This window comes from Lasioglossum baleicum, chromosome 11 (genome assembly GCF_051020765.1).
Source record: "Lasioglossum baleicum chromosome 11, iyLasBale1, whole genome shotgun sequence".
Lineage (NCBI taxonomy): Eukaryota > Metazoa > Arthropoda > Insecta > Hymenoptera > Halictidae > Lasioglossum > Lasioglossum baleicum.
In genome coordinates this window covers 11,929,345-11,949,576 of record NC_134939.1, presented here as the reverse complement: position 1 = coordinate 11,949,576, position 20,232 = coordinate 11,929,345, and the positions used below count along the sequence as shown (strand labels likewise).

At 44.6% G+C, this 20,232-nt stretch overlaps 2 protein-coding genes across 3 annotated transcripts in view; one reads left to right on the top strand and one right to left on the bottom strand.

Annotated features, from left to right (window-relative positions):
* Positions 1–1,095: 1,095 nt before the first annotated feature.
* On the bottom strand, positions 1,096–2,124 carry Rps17 (ribosomal protein S17). The gene is made up of 3 exons (XM_076433079.1): positions 1,998–2,124; positions 1,547–1,698; positions 1,096–1,413 (listed from the first exon to the last, which is right to left on the bottom strand). Exons 1-3 carry the CDS (start codon positions 1,998–2,000, stop codon positions 1,173–1,175), a joined length of 396 nt encoding a protein of 131 aa, XP_076289194.1. The 5' UTR covers positions 2,001–2,124; the 3' UTR covers positions 1,096–1,172.
* A 504-nt stretch (positions 2,125–2,628) lies between these two features.
* Fur2 (furin-like protease 2) overlaps positions 2,629–20,232 on the top strand; it is a 404,965-nt gene continuing 387,361 nt past the window's right edge. For both annotated transcript variants that reach the window (XM_076433068.1, XM_076433067.1), the window contains exons 1-2: positions 2,629–3,477; positions 11,930–12,490. In XM_076433068.1, the coding sequence (XP_076289183.1) occupies positions 12,299–12,490 (192 nt within the window). In that variant the 5' untranslated portion in view covers positions 2,629–3,477; positions 11,930–12,298. The remainder of the gene's footprint in view (positions 3,478–11,929; positions 12,491–20,232) is intronic.

Here is a 20,232-nt window from a genome sequence, read left to right as displayed (position 1 = left end):
TGCTTTATATCGTGGTATATACACCTAACATTATCATTTTAGAGTATATAGCTACTATTAGTTTTACAGATAATTTTCCTGATATTCTGGAGACCTTCTCCTTGGCGTATATCTACTACGTAGTTTCAAACAATATCATTTTAGACCTATAGGCTGTGCTTATGTGATCGAAAACATTTTTTAATCGACTGTACACGTTCTCCCACTCGCAGGACTCGCCTCTGACTATGGGGGCAGCACTGTCGCAACAGTGAGTTTTCAGCCAATCAGAGGAAAGAGAAACTTTCTTCCGCCCTCTCCGTCATCACGTTTTGTCACCGGAATTTCGCGACGACGCAGAGGGAATGCTGTAAACTCTCTCTCTCTCTCTCTCTCTTCATCGAGCCTCGCCACTTATTGTTCAGGTCGGGCTAGGCTACCTAGCCTTGGATCGTGCTAGGTCGCGCAGCCTTTGAACGAGTTGGCCAGGTCCGGCCCATTTGTGTGGATGCCGAAGAAGGGCGACGCGTTTTCACCGATAGTGCACACATGAATCAAATGTTGCTCCTATTGCAACATCTACTCCACAAGGCGTTTTCGATATTCTAGACGACGGGGATGCGTTGGTAAATTTGCTAGCGCAGGGAGTTATCGCGTTTCTTGAATACGTCCTGAAAAATGAATTGATTTTTTAATGGGATATCAGGAAGGAAATTTAAATGCAAATGTAGTATCCGGTTTTTACTGAAATCGACGAGGTAGTAGGTAGTCTACCTTTGAACGAAGCATCGATGAATCTATTCATTTTGATCGTAAAATTTTCCGGGAAAATATTTATGCATATACACGACGGAATATTTAACGACCTAAGGAAGAATATCCTAAAAGAAAGTCAACTTTTGCGTTCAATTAAAATGACCGACATTCGCGCGGCCGCGTATTAGTAGTAACTTATAATTAATTTTTTATGATGCTTACGGATAACTTACAATACTACGAACTATCGTTCGAATTATTCATTCGAACGTGCTGTAAAGTTCAAGTGAAAATTAGTTCTCTTGAATTTCGTCAATACCTATAGATATGCTTATAAACTAAAAATAAGAAAGGAAATCATTATTTCAGAATGTCAGCTTGCAATTTTATTAAAAAATGCAATCCTAACAAACTTATTTATTATAAAGAAGAAAAATTTAAGAACGTCTGCTATACGGTGGTAATTGAGATTGTGTGAGTTGGAGTCCAGGGATATTGTTGAATCCCAGCATCTGTAACATCTCTTTCGTCTCTGGATCGACCTCGATGATATCGTGCTCCAGAGCTGAGACCTCAGGAACGTAGTTGTCTCTGCGTTCCCTCTCTTCCTCTTGCAGTTTGATGGAGATACCACGCACTTGGCTGTGTCTCAGACGTTTCATTAAATGCGTAACAAATCTGTTCAACAAATAATAATACATTGTCTTAGATTTGAGGGCAAATTGTTCTTCATCATGCAATCGTGCTGTTATTATTGTTAGTAAGACGCAGTGAAGAAACGGAATAAATAAAAATATTTAAAAACACCTACCCAGCGATTTTGTTACGAAGAGATTTGCTAGGAATAATAGCAATTTCTTCGCATATCCTCTTGTTCGTATGGAAGTCCATAGTCAATCGAGTATAGTATTTCTCGATGATGAGCTTCGCGGCCTTTTTGACCGTCTTTGTCCTGACGCGACTCTGCAAATATAAATAATCATTTTATACTCACAAATCATGATTCCAAATTCAATCAATCTTTTGCTCGACGTCCGTATATACAAAAAAGAAACCAAAAGGCACTGGCAACACTTGCACATAACCTCAACCCGATAAACTAACGATTAAGAAATATTTCTAACAGGTTTAAACAAATAATATTTCAATTCTGTTACTCAGTGTATCTATTAGTACGTGACAAAGTGATTCGTTTACACATTTAATTCGGGATTGCTATATTTTTTACGGATTACTATTAGAAAATATCAAAACGTACGCACCATGGTGGCTAGTGTATCGGAAAAGACATGCACCAAGATGGAGGAGAGATACTACCGCCGTTTGACTATCAACAGCCGCGGCAGAAGAAGGAACTATCATATGCGCTGGCAAAGCCATCTATGATATGTTTATTCATTTTGATTACCTCCTTGTAGTTCCACAACCCCTAGTAAGGGGACTGTAGGCTCTTACCTCCCGTTAATGAGTTAGATTCTGCAGGATAAACATTGTTCCAAAATGATTATGTAATTCTATATTCTATATTCTCTATTGAGGGTACAAGAAAGGAACAGATGTGGCGGATGTCGATAATGTAGATTGCTATATTGTCAAAATAACAAACAATAATCTATATTATCGACATCCGTTACACTTGTTGTCCAAAGTTGGTAATCCACACCGTGCGGCACAGAATCCCACATTATGGGACAATAGTCTGCTTCCACACTCCATAAGTTACACATTACACACACCATTATCAGTTACAATCTCCAAAAAGCTGAAACGACATCACAGCCAAAGACACAGACTTAACCAACGGCCGGAAACCGCATAAGCGGTTGCGCCAGTTTCCGGTAGGTGCCAACACCGGGCCGAAAGGGTTGAGGCAGTACGAAACGTCAGTGTGTCAAAACATGTCGCACGCTGCGTTGTCTCTTGAGGAAAGCAGCGTAAACGCGTCTCAGTTGGAACATCCGCGAGTGACATTGTGTGTGCAGGTGGACGAGAACAGTTTCGAAGGTGCGTTGCGATCTGAATCGAACAAGGAGTTCCGTGAACGCGAGAAAATCGAGAACGCCAGGTGACAGGGTAGAGTGCAGTCTGCTGTACGACAGTGGGAGATTTTGGTTGGTGGCAGCACTGTCGGATGAATCGGTAAAAGGAGTAGGGCGAGTCCGTGCGAGAAAGACACGTGTATAGCTAGCTGGTGGGGGTTAGGTAGAGTGAGATGACATGGTACCACGAGTACATTCGCGAGACAAAGACAGACAATTCGTTCAAGCGTACTCGGTGCTGGCTCGGTGGAGAGAGAGAGTTCTATGCGTGTTGGAGAAGGATAGAACTAGAGGAGAAGGAGGGCAGACTCGCGAGGGAGAGGCGACGAGTTTGTTTATCGCCTTGGTGAACGGCGAGAGCAGTCAGTGCGGTGCTACACTTGGCCCGTAGTGGTTAGGACGATCGGTGGTAGTTCGGATCCGTCGGTTTTTCGTTTTTCTCTCTTCTCTGACAATTATTCTCGCTTCTCATCGGGTATACTCTTGAGTGCGCGGGTGTTGTGTCCTCGCGGTCGCATGTCCTCGTCCGTCTGACTCTGAACCGGGGACCTCGTGACGGAAGAAAATGCCGCGAACCACTGCCAAAACATAGTCAGTTCCCGTGTCTCGCGTGCCAAAGTCGTTGACAGTCGTGTCGCACGCCCGGAAGATCGCTGGAATTTCACCGACAACCAGCACGGAGACACCGTGATACATCGACCAGGTAAACCAGGTCTTTCCTTTAGAATTTCATTCTCGAGGACATCCTACTCGCTCGAATTTTATTTTCAGATTTGCTATCTCCTAGAATTGACCATAGAGCCGTGACACCCGAATTTTCTTTTTTTCAAGGACCGCTGGGTGTATAGATCCATCAGTTTTATGCCTCTGACACTTTTTCCTTAGCTTTTCCATTGGAAAGAGACCTGTGCCCCCCTGAGTTCTTTCTCTTAGGAATTACTGGACAGATCTGTCAGTTTTCTGTCCCTCTGCGTGCCTCGTGTTTCCGTTAGTAGGCAGAGGATCCTCCGACACCTTTTCCACAGAGTTTCAACTGGAACTTGTCCCTCGAATTTTTTCCAGAATTGCTAAATAGATCTGTCAGTTTTCCGTCTCCCCGTGTCCCATGTTTTTGGTAGATGTTTCCTATAGGAGAGATGGAGTCCGATCGCTCTCCCTATTTCGCGCGGCCTTTGTTTCTGTCAGCTGACATCGCGTCCTCGTGTGCCTCCTAGTGACTTTCTCCTCGTGAAACTTCTCTCCCTCTCTCTCTTTCTCTTTCTCTCTGTGTTGTGGCATGTATCTCGCGTCTGCAGTGTTTTTACGGAGCCAGGCCCGGTTCTGTTCTCGGGGCCGATGAACGCGTGTTTCGATGGGAACGGTTAGGGTTACCAGATGTGCTCTTTTTGCGGTACGTGTACTCTTTTTGGAGTACGTGTACTCCTTCCGAGCTATACCACTTTCTGTACTTTCGTTCCGTTGTTCCCTTTCGCTGCTTTGTTTCGGCGAATTTTGACGAACGTGCGGCGAGCGTCGGAGCCGCGAGGTCCTTGGACCTTTGTGGATTGTTTTAACCCTTGGGCTAAAATTTGCTTTACCATTACTTAAAATATTGTTTAAATTATTAAATATGTTGGTATCTAATAAATATTAGTACACATTTAAGCATTGTATGAGGTATTATATCAATTACCACACATTTAAATTTCATACTCATAAAATGTAAATTACAATTTCATATTCATAGAATGAAAAGTATCACACTGAATGGAATTATTCTAGGCCGGAAGAAATGTTTAATTTTCGAGTTAAAACAGCTCCCACTGCAAAGGGCTTTGATTGGGAATGTTTTCCTTGGATAATTCGACGGTGTGAAGAAGTAGGTTAACAAAGTATGTAAAAACGAATTGTTGCATAAGGATGTCTAATTTGAATGGATCTAGCCGTGGCAGCCATGAAATCGTCGAAATCTTTGGAGTCTAGACACGTACCTTGCATTTTAACATGTTTGACGGAGTTAGACTTTGAAATTTTCCGTTCGAGACCTTGTCAGCAGTTCATTTCAATGATTTTTCGGGTAATTCCAATAATGAGACAAAAAAAATGTTTTCAACAAAAGTTAATCAACACTTAGCGGTCTACAAATCTCAATACAACAAATTTTTCAATTTTATCTTATAAAAAAATCTAGGTTTTTAACCTATAATTTTTAAAGATCAATATAAACTTCCAAAGAAGAAGATAGCATACGCGTGTTATCTTTAATTTCTCGTGTTAAGATTATGCTAGCGTGGAAACTCTGTGTAGTGTGTCAAACATACCTTCTGCGAATATGTAAACAGAACATAGGTTGACTTTAGTTCAATGAGTTCTCTTAATTGGAAGCACGCGTGTGCTATCTTCTTCTTTGGGAGTGTATATATTTTTGACTTCATAATATTGTAGCTGATGTCAAAACGAATCCAACGACCTGCATTGCTATACCCTTGAACTTCCAAATAGTGCTGAAATCTTAGTAGTGAACTGTTAGGTTGGCCGCACGGACAGCGTTAGGGGGAACAGTTATCGAGGTGTAGTCTTTTCAATGGCACAGTCTGGTAATCCGGCACCTCGTTCGCGAATTTCTCCCTGAGTGGCAGGTGCGAGGGGTCGTTGATCGGCATATTCTTTCACTTTCATCGAAAATACACACGCTGACCGCGATCGCGCGGTACGAATCGTACGCGAGCGCGTTGCTTAACGCGGTGAAAAAGCCTGTGAAAGCAACGAGTCGCGTTTCACGCGCGATCCGGTCCCTATTCCGGCCAGCGAAAAATCATCGATCCGCGCGAATCGTATTTTACGGGGGCTCACAGAAAATCAGTCCCACCGATGCTGCAATCATGCGAGCTTGCGGAAAAACTTTTATCCGCGATTAACTCTCTTCTCCGGCCCCGAAACTAATTACGGTTTCGCGAGCCACGATGCGACCTCACGTTTCCATGATCATTTCCTCGATCTCTTTTCCTTTTTCTATTTTTTCTCTCGTTCGTTCTACTCGGCGGCCTGGTTCGCGTGTAGCGTTGTCTTTTCAGGGAGCGTTACACGCGATCCGCAGAGAGAAAAAAGGCAGGTTGCTTGTAGAGCTTGGTATGATGGTTGTTTTGCATTTTCTTTTTTGGTCTTGTCTCGTTAGGCCTGTCGCAAACCACGATCTGCTCGCTGATTTTCCCGTTTACGGTCGAATTTGAATGTTTGTTTGCCTTTCGACCCGACCTTGGTCGATTAATTTCGAGGCAACGTTTGTGTGTTGCTCTGGGAATTACAGCTGGCGTGATAGATACTATCGAAAATAATTATCTCGTAATTACTTGCGATTAAAAGTTACAGTAATTACGGCGTTGCACAATATAGTTGCTGATCAAACAGTAAATATTGTCGAAATACTGAATCGTGATTATTGTAAACACAATCGTGTTCATAATAACGATGTCCTACGTAAATTAATGCTGCAGAAAATCGGAGTATCTTTAATTATTTAATTCGATTGTATGGAATCACTGGTTTTGTAAACTCATTTTTACCAGCTCCAAAATTCAGGCGCATACTTTAAAGATTTTATATTTTGCCGAGCAAGTAATTGGACAAATTTATTTGAATAACCAGAAATATTTGCGAACCTCACTCACAGTCCTACTCTAAATTCAGAAAGATCGACAGGCTGCTGATGGCGATAACTAAAACATGTATGAGTCGCTGACACATGACAGTTGGTTTCTGGCTCGTTTAGAGATGCGGGTGAAAATTAGAATAAATTCAAATGTGACGCGGCACAATGGGATTTTTATACTGGCCACGTGGCAGTCAGAATGGCGGTCGTTGCCACTGCGAATGTGTGATCCGTCGAACCGAACTGGTTCAGTTCACTTCCGATTCGCGTAGTGCTCGTGTCAATTGCTGTTGAAACAGTGTACCCAAAGATTGCCAAAGGTTTAGTATCACTGATTCAATTATAGTCGCTATTAATCTACTGCTTCAACAAAAATTAAATACATAGATGACAGTGAATTCGGAGCACCTGTGACAAAAAACAGTAGATTATGTTCAAAAGTATTGTATGAGATATTGCATCAATTTCATATCCATAAAGTGGAATAATTCTAGGTCGGAAGCAATGTTTAATTGCTTCGCCAAAAATAAAATATAAGAACTATTAATAATTATATAGACAATATTGTTGTATCATGTTCAATTAATTTAAATGATTCGCAGCTGAATGCCTGTAGCGGCTGTGCAATGAATACACAGCAAAATGAAATATAGAAAATATGTGGAGTAAAAATCTGCCAGTCCATTAATTAACGCGGAACGGAATGAGCAAAAGTAAATATATTTTATACAGCTCGACGGTTCAATTTGGTTCAATTTGGCCAGGTTCAGGGTACCATGGCTTCCAGTAAGCAAACTGGACCATCGGGAAACGTTCGTTCGTTAGTGAGCTAATAGAGCATTCAAGAGTATTTTGTTAGCTGCAGATAAGAAGAGAGAGAAAAAACTAGGGAACGCCCCGACCTTCGACGTGTTTAAAATCCGGGAGACGCCGTCCTATTTGCTCTCTCATTATTCGCCTATGGAAACGAGGTATGGATCGTTATCCGTGGCCCGCGTATTCATTAGTGTAGTTGTCACCGCACCGTCCAGACGCGTGTTTGTTCGATGCTGTCGTCATCAGCGTCTTCTCGGCGAGTACTCGTGTCATTGGTAATTGAATTCAGCACGGAAGACGCTTGTTCCCAGATTCAGGCAACATTGGAACACGCTATGTCAACCTGCGCGCTGCAAATTGAAAAAATATCACCGAACAATACATCTTCGATAGGCTCTTCAACGATCTCTCCTAATCCTCTTCTAATACATACTAAGAATTTTGTTATGCTAGTTCTTCAGACAAATTATCTGTACGAACAATTTTCTAAAAGCCATTTCACTAATTGAAACGTTTTCAACGGTAAGATTGTGGTGGGAATGTTATTAAAATTTATTACTCTCAAACAACTTTTAATTAACGAAACACTAACAACGGCGAGTAATTATCACCTGGTTGATATCTAAATGAAATTTTCTACACGATACGAAACGACTTCGTTTTCCAACAAATTGACTTTGGAAAGCGGTGTTACGATGTTGTATTTGTTCTTCGATTATATTTTTGTACAGATTCGACTCTCGGGTACGTCACATCGGGTGATCGAACGTGTAAAAATGTTGAAACAGCTTCGGGTAATTTTGGTATCGAGCTGACGGTAGTTCGGCGGGTGTTTAGGCCCGATACGTCTTATCGGGGTCCGGTCTTTTTTTTGCTGATGGACGTAAGTTAAATTGCTCGTAGTTGCTCTGTAATTAGAACAGAAATATCGTGCAGCTGTTCTGCCGGTGGCTCGTTTCACGCGACAAACTTGCATGCCCCGGACGACGACGCGTAATTACAATTGACTCTCTCGCCGCCTTTATTCGGTCACCGCATGCCTCTAATACCTATTTTCTTTCTCTCTCTTTCTCTTGTGTCATTCGACGGCTCTTTGCCCTCCAATCTATCATAGATTCGCGGAATCATCCTCGGGGAGAGAGAAATTATGGGCGCGACAATTTTCGCGGTAATTGCCGGTCGCTTTGTGGCCTCCGATCGGCGCCGCTGCGCTCGAGTTAAAAATACACGCGAATCGATGACACCGATGTCGAACATAACTCCACGGTTTGTTAGCGATTCGATCGGCCTGTTAGATAACCGTCGGCTCATCTCGGCCGAATCGATTAACTTCGATTAATGCCGATCGTTCGTTCGATATCCCCGTTGTACATAGAACGTTTATGTAATATTCAATTAAATAGACATTCATGAAGTTGTTGCATATTGATCCGAGGGGGGACGCACCACCTCTTCTCTATTTGTTCGCTGGAAAACGTTTCGCCGTTTTCATGAATGAGAATTACGTGTAATATGCTTGGTCCCGCTCTTGGTTTTTTGGCATTCAGTTAAATAGAAATTTACGAAGTCGTTGCATATTGATCGCGGGACGCGCGACGCCCCCGCTCAGCTGTGTGTTTTGCCGTTCTCTCGAATGAATATTATCAACAAGGGCCGCTTGTTTGCGGTGGAAATTATTGTCTGCGCTCTCCGCGGTTCATGAAGTACCTACTGTTTTTATGATAAAGTCGATTCGACGTTGTTTACGAGCGCTTTTCGGTTAACGTATGATGTAGCACATCGCTCGTAGTTATTCCTACGAGCTTAGTTTGACGTACGTACAACGTTCTAGAACACTCTAGAAATTGATTTTATTATTTTCGTAATCTTTACAATCTCAACAGTCGAGGAGTCCACTGTAAGAAAGACCAGATTGTTTTTCAGTGTTACCCTGATTTTATTAGTACAGCGTGTATCTGCAACACGAGATCCTGTAATCGCTCAGCAGCTAACAATAATTACCGAAGTAAACGATCGCTAAACCGTCGTAACTTTCGCATAGCGGGACTTATCGCGGATGAAATAATAATTCGAATTTTCGGTCGGTTCATTAACCGGTTCATTATTCAGCCCGGTGCCGGCGATAAAGTTATCGGGGCACGTGATCTACTAATTGTTTCAACGGGGTCAGTTAAGGGACGGGTTCCTGATGGCCGATCCCGCGTGCAGGCGTGCGGTCGCTTAACAAAATTCGTCGTCGCAACCGGGTCAATGGCGGAAGAACAGTCATTAACCGGTTGTGCGTCGGCGAACAGGATCGGGCTAAATCGGTCAGGATTGCGTCCCGTCGATGGGTTACTCGTCCGGGATCGTCGGCCCTGTCCCGAGCTGCCCTGGGCCGAACGGGAACAACACGAGAGGTTCGAGGGATGGCCGATGATCTAATTTCGATCGCGAACTATCAGGGCATGAGTGTGTCTGCTTGTGTGTGTGTGTATATGCTCGCGGAAGTTCGGCAAGTAGCTCCGCGAGTCCCCCGGCAAAGGGAGAAGTCGATATACCGGTCGTATTGTCGATAGTTACCGCGAAACGAGCGAAAGGCCGTTCGAGTTCGACGCGGGGCTCCCAGTTAACTGGATCCCCCAGCGAAATTACTATTGCGCGCAACAGTTTAACAGGCAAATTGGACCCGAGCGCGAAAGATGCGGCTTCCTTTTTATTAGGACGCGCGAAAATTTCGCCGCGATTTATCGCTCGAACTTTTTCGATTGCGATTCTCCTTTCTTTCGTCTTTTTTCTCCTTTTTCCTCCTCGTTGCAACTTGATGTAAAAACATTCTACGGCATTTCGTGTGTAAGCTTAAAGGGTGAACACGATTTTCTTTTTCTTTTTCTTTCTCTTCCTTGCAACCTGATGTGAAGTAATTCTGACACATTGCGAAGTATCGGAACACTAAATTTCCAATGTGACCCAGAGCCACCACCAAAAATTGCTGTGTATCATTATTCATAATATTGTTTGTGTTCTTAAATGATTAGATTAGCAATTAGATTAGATAGCAATTGATTAATTTCTGCACATTTAAGTATTGAATGAGGTATTATATCAATTTCACATATCCATAAATGTTTAATTTTCGAGTTAAAATAGCTCCGATTGTAAAGGGTATTTGAACTACATATTAAAGTAACTATATAGAAAGAATTTCAACGCAGTCCTTAGAGCAGAAAGGATAGTTGCAAAGCGGAATGAAAGCAGAAGTTGAGCGACACATCAGAGCCGCAAAGCCAGTCGGTTACCAGAAACAACATTTTTTAATTGGTCGCATGCAATCACGCAGCCGCAATCAGCTCGCCTGCTTGTTTTTTTTTTAATCGCATTCCATTAAGCGTGATCGCCTCAAAGAGTGACTACAATGGGCTAATCAAAGAGCCGAATAAAAATGAAGAACTTCGTGCATTGGGGCCATTACTTTTTGCGGTACAAGTGCATTATGAATGCATAAAATCCACGGTCCGATCTCTCTTTGTGTCCTCTCTGCTTTCTTTTAATAAATCGCCGCCCATTCGCGTATGAGAAAGAAAGAGAAAAAGAATAAAAATATGATGCTTTATGAGACACAAAAGTCGTGTCGGTCTTTTCTCCGCGAGGCACGTTTTTTCCGAAAGTTATCAGAGCGTCTCGGCCTGTGGGGCATTCCTCCGTGTTTACGGAAAATGACAGTCATTTCGCGAATGATTAATATACTTTAGCTCGTTTGTTTTCTGTCGAGTCACGATCTCTCTCTCTCTCTCTCTCTCTCTCTCTCTCTCTCTCTCTCTCGGTTCGGAAGGATCCAACGGAATCCAGGGAAGTTTATCGACCATTTTAACACGGTTTTCGAAAATCCTGTCAGAGCTTCCTGTCTTTGTAACTCCGAGTGGCCTCCCGGAGCTTTTTGATTTTATTAAAAGTTCTTGCGGCAGCCGCTGACACGTGGCAAATGCCCGGGGACGTTCCCTCTATCGGTTTTCGATTTTTGAGTCCGCGTTCTTTCGTCGAGTAATTGTCCCCTCGCTGCCGTAACTCTGAATGGCGCAGCAATATTGATTTGCATTATGCGCCGGCAATCGTTTCCTCGGGGAAATTGAACGGAAACAAAAGAAAGACGGCCGCCCTCCTGTTCGAATTTCTCTCTTCTCTTTCTTCCATATCTTTTTTCCTTCTCTCTCTCTCTCTTTCTTTCCTTCTCCCGCCTGGCGAACGTCCAGCCCGTCGTGTTGATAATTTAACGATAAGCTCCGACAAATCCTAGATCGGAACAGTATTTTCAGAACGCGGAATTTATTAATTTCGCCTCCCTATCGCAGTTTATATCCGGGCTAACAATAAAGTCGTTATCGCGTTAATTCAATTTATGGCTGCTAGCTACTCGATGTAGATCGCGGAAAAAACGGAAACCGATAAAACTTAGCGTTCTCGAGCCTTTTGCACTGTCTTGAACAATTTCGAGCTTTAAGCGTGCAAATTCGCGGCAATCGGCGCGCGTTTATCGAGAACGGGACCGCAGTCCAGAAAAAAGCAGAGTAAACTGCTAGATTAGAATGTATTACCGCTGTTATCCTCGCAACAGGGGAAATCCCCGCCGAGATAATTAGTATCGTGTCCCACCGCAGGGATCCCGAGACATCCTGCCGTAGTCCTTGAACAAAACGACTTGAAACTAAACCGTTCCTTGTTCTTTCTGTTGCAGATAAGCCTTCGGAGAGCAGTGGTGATCGACAAAAAAATTCTCGCAGTGACCGCGTTTCGGTTTCGAACTTGTCAATCCGTGGTTCATCTCTGTTATAGTAATTGTTGTTGCTTCGTAGACGTTGCGTGGGCGTTCGCGATTTCGGCAATGGTCTCGGAGAATTGATTAAAGTTGAACCGAGTTAACTCGAATGTTGATCGAATTAAAAAACAAATCGAACGAATTAAATGCGAAGTAAAGCACGGCCTCGCGTCGGGATTCCAAGGGTGATCTAGTTTCCGTGTGCGTGCGTTGTCGCGGCCTTCTCGAGTTATCCGAAAGGATTCACGCGTGTCATAGTCCTCCGTCGAGCACTTCCGGTTCGACGAGATGACGACGATGGTCGCGATACCGAGCTCGTTGTGCGTTCTGTTGCTGATCGGTGCCGTCGTGAAATCGGAGCCCGCGCCACGCCCGCGACCCTCGCCAATCTACAGCAATCAATTTGCGGTACACGTGCCGGATGGACCGGAAGCTGCTGCCGATATCGCCGCCAAATACGGATTCGATAATTACGGACAGGTGAGTGAATCTTCGTTTTCCGACGCGCAATCATTCCCTCGACTTTGCTCGACGGTCCGTATAACCTGGACAAATTTTTATAGACCAGTGAATGTGCTTTCTGTTCACGGATCTTTCACGATTTCCCCCGAATAACTCGCCAATTTTTTTTCACGTATTTCTGGCACGTCCTATTGTCCAATCGATGGAGTTATTTATTCGTCGATTCATCTCGTCGAGAGGAATTCATTTTCATTCCGATCAACTTTGATCTTCACGAATTTCGTACCACGCGCGAACGAAAGATAGAAATCGTCGAACAAACGTTATCGGAGACATGGAAGTTCGGAAAGTGCTCTCGCCTAACAATTAATAACTTATTCCGAAGGGTCTTAAAAACTCCAAGTACACTTAGGGACTCGGAGAGTTAGGGGTGTTCGAAAGTTTCGGGGAGCCTCGGAACTTCCAAGGTCATTCAAATTTGTTAAGCCTATTTGAAAGGCTTTCCGGATTTTTCGTGACTGCAGGAGACCTTCTTCGAACGAATAATATTCGGAATGGCTCTTGAAACTTTGCCACTAACAATTTTCCACGAACGAACAGAATCGCGTACAGCCAAGAATCAATTCTGGGGAAACGAAATAAACTGTAGTCTTGGTTAGGAATTTCTCATGGTTCGCTTCTTTCGAAAAATTGAATTCGAATGCTCGACAAACACGCTTGTTGTTTTTTTATTAGGCTGGCAGCGTTTCCACCTATCAGTCTCTATTTTCGTTCCGAACCGATATAGGCATGTGTTGTTTTATAATCAGACTGCGGACTTTTATGCATAGTAAAAATTTTCGCCAACGATTGTACGAAGGATTTGTTTGAATTCGACAATAGCAAAAGAAAAACACGGACACACAGAATAGCGTTTCACACCGGAGCGTGACGGACCAGACTGTGATCCACTGAAACTGTCGGGCACTTTTAAAAGGAAGCATTCAAATTTCTTTCGAACAATAGCATCGTTAAGCGATGACTTAAAACCGCTATAGTTTGTCAGCTCTCAAATACTATAATCTCCGATAGACGCAGTGATAAATAAGAGAGACAGGGGGCCATTCCTGAGCATTCTCATGGCGGTTTTCTCCGGGATAAAGCGCGGGGCCGTAAACAGACATAGTTTTATATTTTTCTGTTGTCGATATGCGTGTATACGTGGTATCGTTTCCTCGTCGGAAGTGTTGTCCCGATTTTCGCCACATCCTGCGTCGTTAAGAGCCCGAGCGAGCAAATACCCCGGAAACGGATCGTTCCAGGTTTATGACGGTCGCCGGTCGCGTAAACCTTTGGATAATAATTGAACGAAGAAATTCAATTAACCGGCGCGTGGTGATGGCGGGATTCTTGGCAGTTTTCAACCGGCAGTGAAAACGGCCGTATAGATCCGGTCACATTTGCTCGCGTTAAATTTATCGGCGGGCGGCGCGCCTTATCGTTCTCCATCGAATTCATTGTTAAACTTTTACGACGATCACCTACATGTCAGATCTCGACACGGGGGCGGCTGCCGCGCTAATGCGTCTCGCCGCGGGTTTTACTTTCGCGTGATTCAAGTTTAATGCCCCAGCCACGGGATCGCGATACCTCGAATATTACAGCAACTATATCGGTTGCGACCGTTCCACGGACCGCGACGAGAGTGTTTTTAATAGTTAGTTCATGCGAGAGGCTGCGCGCGATATCTACTGCCTTTGATAAAAGCAATCTTCACGAGATATTGTTTCGCGCTTGAACCCGGTCCCCTTATCGCATACACGGTTACCCGTCTAGCATCGAGGGAAAAAAAATGGAACTATATCCGCCGCCGTCGCTGCACTAAAAACCATTAAAACCTATCACGAACTACGGCGGGCACACTATATAATCCTCGTTGCCGTTTTCACCATCGCGCCGCACCGATATCCGACAACTTTTACCTTCGACGGACAAATCGCACACAGTTTCATAGGTAGCGCGTACGCTCTCGAGACGCGAATGCATCGCAGCCGTGCATCGAAATCCCCGGAACCGTGTCCTCGTTAATTATGTTTACGACCACGCTCGCACTGCCGTGCCGCGCTTATGGTCGTTCCGGCGATGTTCTCGGTCTTGGAAATCGGCTCCGTGGCGCGCAAGAGGAGCCCCCGGACGGCGCTAAACAAATTAGTTTCACTCGAACTCTGCTGAAAAAGTGGTAACAGTTTTCCGACTGGCTAGATCGTTTAATCGTTCATCTGGATAAGTTAATTGTTCTCACGTGGTATGTACTACGAACTCAGTTTCTTATTATAGAATGAGTTGGTGATCGATCCGCGAGTTTCTCCGCGGATCCACTAAATTTTATTCGCACGCGTTACATACATAGTTCCGGTGGCCGCGAGAAGCAATAACATTTTTACATCTTTACGCGACGCGGTCACGTACAGTGGATCTCGTCGGGTTTTACACGAGTCCATGTTTCCAGATCGCAATGACGTTACGCGGAAAAATTTTACAACCTTTCGAACGACGACACTCGGCTCTGACCGAACGGTTATCGCCACCTAAAAGTCTCATGATCGAGCGGCCATAAATCACGTTCGTAACGATGGTTTTCACGAGCCGAGCCGAGCCGAGGCTGGGCCAGGGGCTTTTCGCGAGCCGTCGAACCCACAGGCCGGTTGTTTATTCGTTTGCGGTTCGCGTGCGCAAAAATTTCATCGAGTCAGCTATCGGGGGAGGCATCTCGTTCCTCTCGCTAATTTGCAATCCTTGTTATGCCGCCCGCGGGAATAAAAATCCCACGAATCAAGCTCGTCGGTCGCGAACCCTGTCCGACGATTCAATCCGATGTTTTCTGTATATTCGCAAATTTCAGCTTGCAAATTTTCTTCGTTCCCAATCATTTCTTAGCTGTTTTTCCAAAAAATTGATCATCGTTATCATATGTAATTTCATTCGCTTATAGTGACAGAATTCATGAATGTAATATACAATTAATATTAATACGGACAATAAATGTGTAGAACGTGTTTAGATTAACTCCCTCGAAGCTACGAAACTCCAACGGTGCAGGATGTATATATTTCTAAAAATAAAAATAGCCCGAGCCATTAACAAAGTTAAAATGGCTTTTAACGTCGGGGTCTCGTTTGTTTTTCAAACTGTGAGACTTGATGAGAAGTTCCACGAATTATTACTCCGGGAGAAATAATTTTATTAGTTCGGTCAGCAAGTTGCATCTTTTAATTAACACCTGAAAACGCCGCTCTTAAATTCTTGGAACATTCATTAACCCTCGCCCTCAGGAACTGGGTCGTTTTTACAGACTGTTGCAACCGTACGCCATCTTGGCCGCTGTTTTTATCGTTCTCGCGTCTTGTGCAACGCGTACACAACAAATAAAATTGCAGAAACGTGCAGTTTTCTAATTTACTCGTTATCGCAGCTTGTTTAACAATTTTCTGAAGAGATAATTAGAAGATTGCGAAACTTTATGCTGATCTACATTTTTATGGATAAATGCAAGCCGACAGAAAAATGTTATACTTCTTGAATATATGATTCCAGTAAATTCATATTACTGGAAATTTTATAAAAGCTCATTTATAAAATACAGTTCTGAATACTCCAGTTACTTGCAAAATTCACAGTCCATTCGATCCACGAGAGTCGCGGCAGTTTAAAATTCAGAAAATCAAGCAGACAGTTCTCGAAGAGGAAATGCTTCGCAGAACAACATGACTTGAAGAAGCTGTTCCCAGCGGGCCACGCGGCGCGGCGTTCAGCCGAACGTGTAGCTCCGGAATCCAGCTGTTCAATCGTTTTTATATTTCAAGACCATTGCAAGAATCGCTGTGGACTCTCACGTTGCGCCGGGTGCACGGTGCAATGAACAAGTTCCGCGTCAGAAGTAAGTCCACCGGCTCAAAGGGTGCGGTGCACCGCGCGCGAAACTTCCCCTAACTTTGTTCCCCTTGTTTCTCAGTCGCGGTTGCGACATTTCCGCAGGACTTTCTGCGTTTCTTCACGGATATCGTCCCGCGGGGGAATTTTCAGTCTACCTAGGGGGCTCAACTTTCCGTTTTACAACGCTTTTCAACGCACCGTCAAAAGAATCGCAGTCCCTTATCGTCACAGTGCAAACAGATTCGCCATTTTCACGGACGTGACCGGACGCTTATCGCAAACTCAATCTTGATTTGTACTTTGTATAAGAAAATACTGTGCACATAGGACCGCACGACCGCATCAAAAACTTCTATGGCGATTGCATACCTGTCTGTTTCTCACTCAATAACGTTTCACCTCGAAACGTGATGAATCAGACACATTCACTACCCAGGAATTAGGCGGTGCGGCTAAATATGTTTTCACTTCGAAAATTGTGGAACATCCTCGAGTCTCGAACGATTCCTACCAATTTGAAGGCGCTTCCTCGGCCAGCAGACGTTCCCCCGTGCTCCCGACAACCACTGCTAAAGTTTTTATCTCGCAAGGGGTGCGGCATCGCGATGCATCGGCTGGGTTCTCTCCCCTTTTCAGTGTGCACGCGTTTTATCGGCGCGGCGATCCTTTTCCGCGGCGGACCGCGCCCTAACAAGAGAGCCAGAGAAAACGCGTGCTCCGAGAAAACGTAGGCATGTCACGAGATAAAAGTTTATTACCGGTTCCTGGCAAACGCAGCCGTTCTCGGATGCGCACCGGGTGCATCGGGCTGCTGCGAGGCTGCAACCGCGGCACGCTCTCGAGTTTCGCGTTTTCCTAACCCCCTCTCCCTCCCCCGCCCTCTGTCTCTTTTGTTCTTGCTGTTTTATCGCGCTCTCTTATTATTAGCCGTCGAGGCTAATCTTCGAAAAGGAACCGAGTTCGGTGACATTGACCAGGGCCGTCTTGTTCGATAGGCACTATCGATTCGTGGCTCCTGCCTACGGGGAAAATATGGAAAGATTGCAGGGCTGATGAAAAAAATGTAGGGCCGATGAAAGAATTGTAGGGCTAAACTCTCGGAAATACATTGCATGACCTGGAAAAAAAATAGTACAGGTGAAAAAAAATCGTGGAACCTAGAAAAAGATCGTATTACATACGTAGAGAAACACTGTAGAATTTCGGGAAAAATTTCAGCACCAAGAGAACAAAATGTAGAGTTCAAGAAAATGAAAGAACCCCGGAAAGATTGCATAGCTTAAGAAAAAAATTGCCGGACCTAGAAAAAGGATCGCACAGCTCGGGAAGAAATTGTAGAGCTTAGGAAACAATTTTAGTTGCTCTTAAAACATCGTGGAGCCTTCGAAGACAGGATAGACAAGAAACAGAGGTTGTTAGAACAGTTGACCGGTGTCGAGAAGTGAAGAAGAGAAAGGCGAGCCGCGATAGATCGAGCAGAAAATAGTGGCCTCGGGCCACCGACTATCGTGACACTGTCCTGACATCTGCGGTCGAATCGTCGGATTTTCGAACGGTCACGGTCTCTCCTTGCGGGCGGCAGCGTCCGTTAAAAAAATAGAGACCGGGTCCGGGCATTAATGTGAAAGCGTTAAATGTAGGTTTCTTCTAGTGTTGCGCTCGCGGTTTCACTTGTCGCAGCCGGTTGACGAAATTGGGAACAGCTTCGCTCTGCTGTCTGTTTCGTTTAGCTGGAACCTGGTAGATGCACGGGGGTTACAGAGAATTTATCTTTTTCCCAGTTCGGAGGATCGAATATTCCGCGCGGCATTTATCGCGTGCTCAGAGAGCAGAACCCGGCGCGAGGATGGGGGGGGGGGAACAATGAAATATGCAGATTTCACATCGAGGAAAAGTTCTCGCGATTCTTTGTATTCAAAGTATCATTTTACGAGCGAAGATAGAGAGGAAAGAACACGAGTGTACGGCCATTACAAAAAAAAGGGAAACAAAAAAGGGAGAAAAACCAAACAAGCTCTCATTCCGACAAAGCTGAAAAGCTTAGGCGTACAATCACCTGTGCTCCGGTGGAATCGCATTTGCATTGTCGGTGGCCGTTTTTCTCAGCGTCGACGGTCTTAATTTTCCTTTAAGCCGCGGCGCCGTCAAATAAACCGCGAGATCGTTCATTATGTAACGGTATAACAATAGTCGGTCTCTATGGTGTAACGTGAATCAACGTGGGGGAATCAGGAGCGTGCGTGGGCGTAGACACCGATCCTACCTCGATACGGGCTCGCGGTTTCGAGGCTGCGACGAGCTCGTTGCGGAACGAGGTCTCATTTTCTCCGGAGAAAACCGAAAGGGAAAATGGCCGACGTAAACTGCTGAATTTTGAGCGGCAGATACTTTGTATATACACACGATCTACGCGATTGCGGTATAAGTAGAAAATTGTTTGCTCGTTCATTGCCATTTTACGACGGCGCATTGTGAATATTCATTTAAACAGACACAATTCGCTTGTCTGCTGTTACCGTACGTGTCTGCCGGCTATAAATCCTTCAGATTCGCAACCTGGTTCCAACTAGGCTGCAGACGCTCGCGCGAGTATCTCTAGTTTGTGGACTGAGTTGCGAATTAATTGGGAAACTGCTTCTATTAAGAAATAAGTGGTCCGTTTAATTTCAGAATGCTAATGTGCGGTGATAGTGCGCGGTGAGTGGCTGGAGAATGCATTGAGTGCTTCTGACACCTGTTTCTAATTTATAGTGTTTGCTTGTTGGAGGAAATTGTAGATCGTTCTAGCTGGGTTCGAATATCTAGTCTTTTTTTTTTAATTTGTGTCGTCGTACGTTGCAGTCTTATTCCGCAAAGAAACTCCTAGCTGATCCTTTCCAATAAAACTCCCGAAAATCTAGCAGAGTCTGCAAGAATGAAGTGGCAAGAGAAAGGCGAAAATAGGAGCCGGTGCAGCAGAAGAAAATAATCGGGAAGCCAGTACACGGAGTCAGAATATTACACCGTTATCATCGGAGGGTCTATTTGTGCTGTGCAATAAGTTGTCGCGAGTGAACAAGTGAATCGAGTTGTGCCGGTGTTCGCAGAAACACGGTTAACCGGAGAAGCTAGATCAGAAACGGGAAACTTTGCCTCTTACCGGTTCTCCTTCCTCCTTTGTTTCTCCGTTAGATCAATCCACACAGTCGATACAATCGGGCAGATCAGGCAAAGAGAAGAGAGAGAGAGAGAGGAAGGAATCGATTTAAACGTGTTTTGATCGTCGCCGGTATATAGGCCGGTCGCGATTCTCGTCTATGTCGCGTTCACAGCAGAAAAGTTGCTGGCTCGATGCAATATTAAGGCGAGGCCATTCGCGGAGAAAGGATTTCGCGGGTGTTTCTCACCGGCGTGTGCCATAGTGTGTGTGTGTGTGTGTGTTCGCCAGGTATGCGATGCACACACCACGGAAAGAACACATCCGCACAAAAGAGAACACAGATACAGAGGTTGGTGTGCGCGCACACGCCCGTCTCTCCATATTTCTCCTCGCTAGGCCGATACTTTATATTTCGCTGCTATGTACTTGCCGACGGGTTCAGCGACGGAAGGTTATTATATTTTCCAGTCAGGAGAAGTTGTCTACTCCCTTCTTCGCTTTTTTTCTCTCCTTCGCTCTACTGCTGCTGCTGCTGCTGCTGCTGCTCCCGTTCCCTTCGTAGAAACGTGCGCTACAGCCATTTACCTCCGGCCCCGAGACGATCATAAACTATCCCCGTGTAATTCTTGACGAAATTATTTTAGGTGCCGCTTTGGGCGCACCCGGAACCCAGACAGAGCTTGCTGGAAACTTGGGTGATCAATACTTG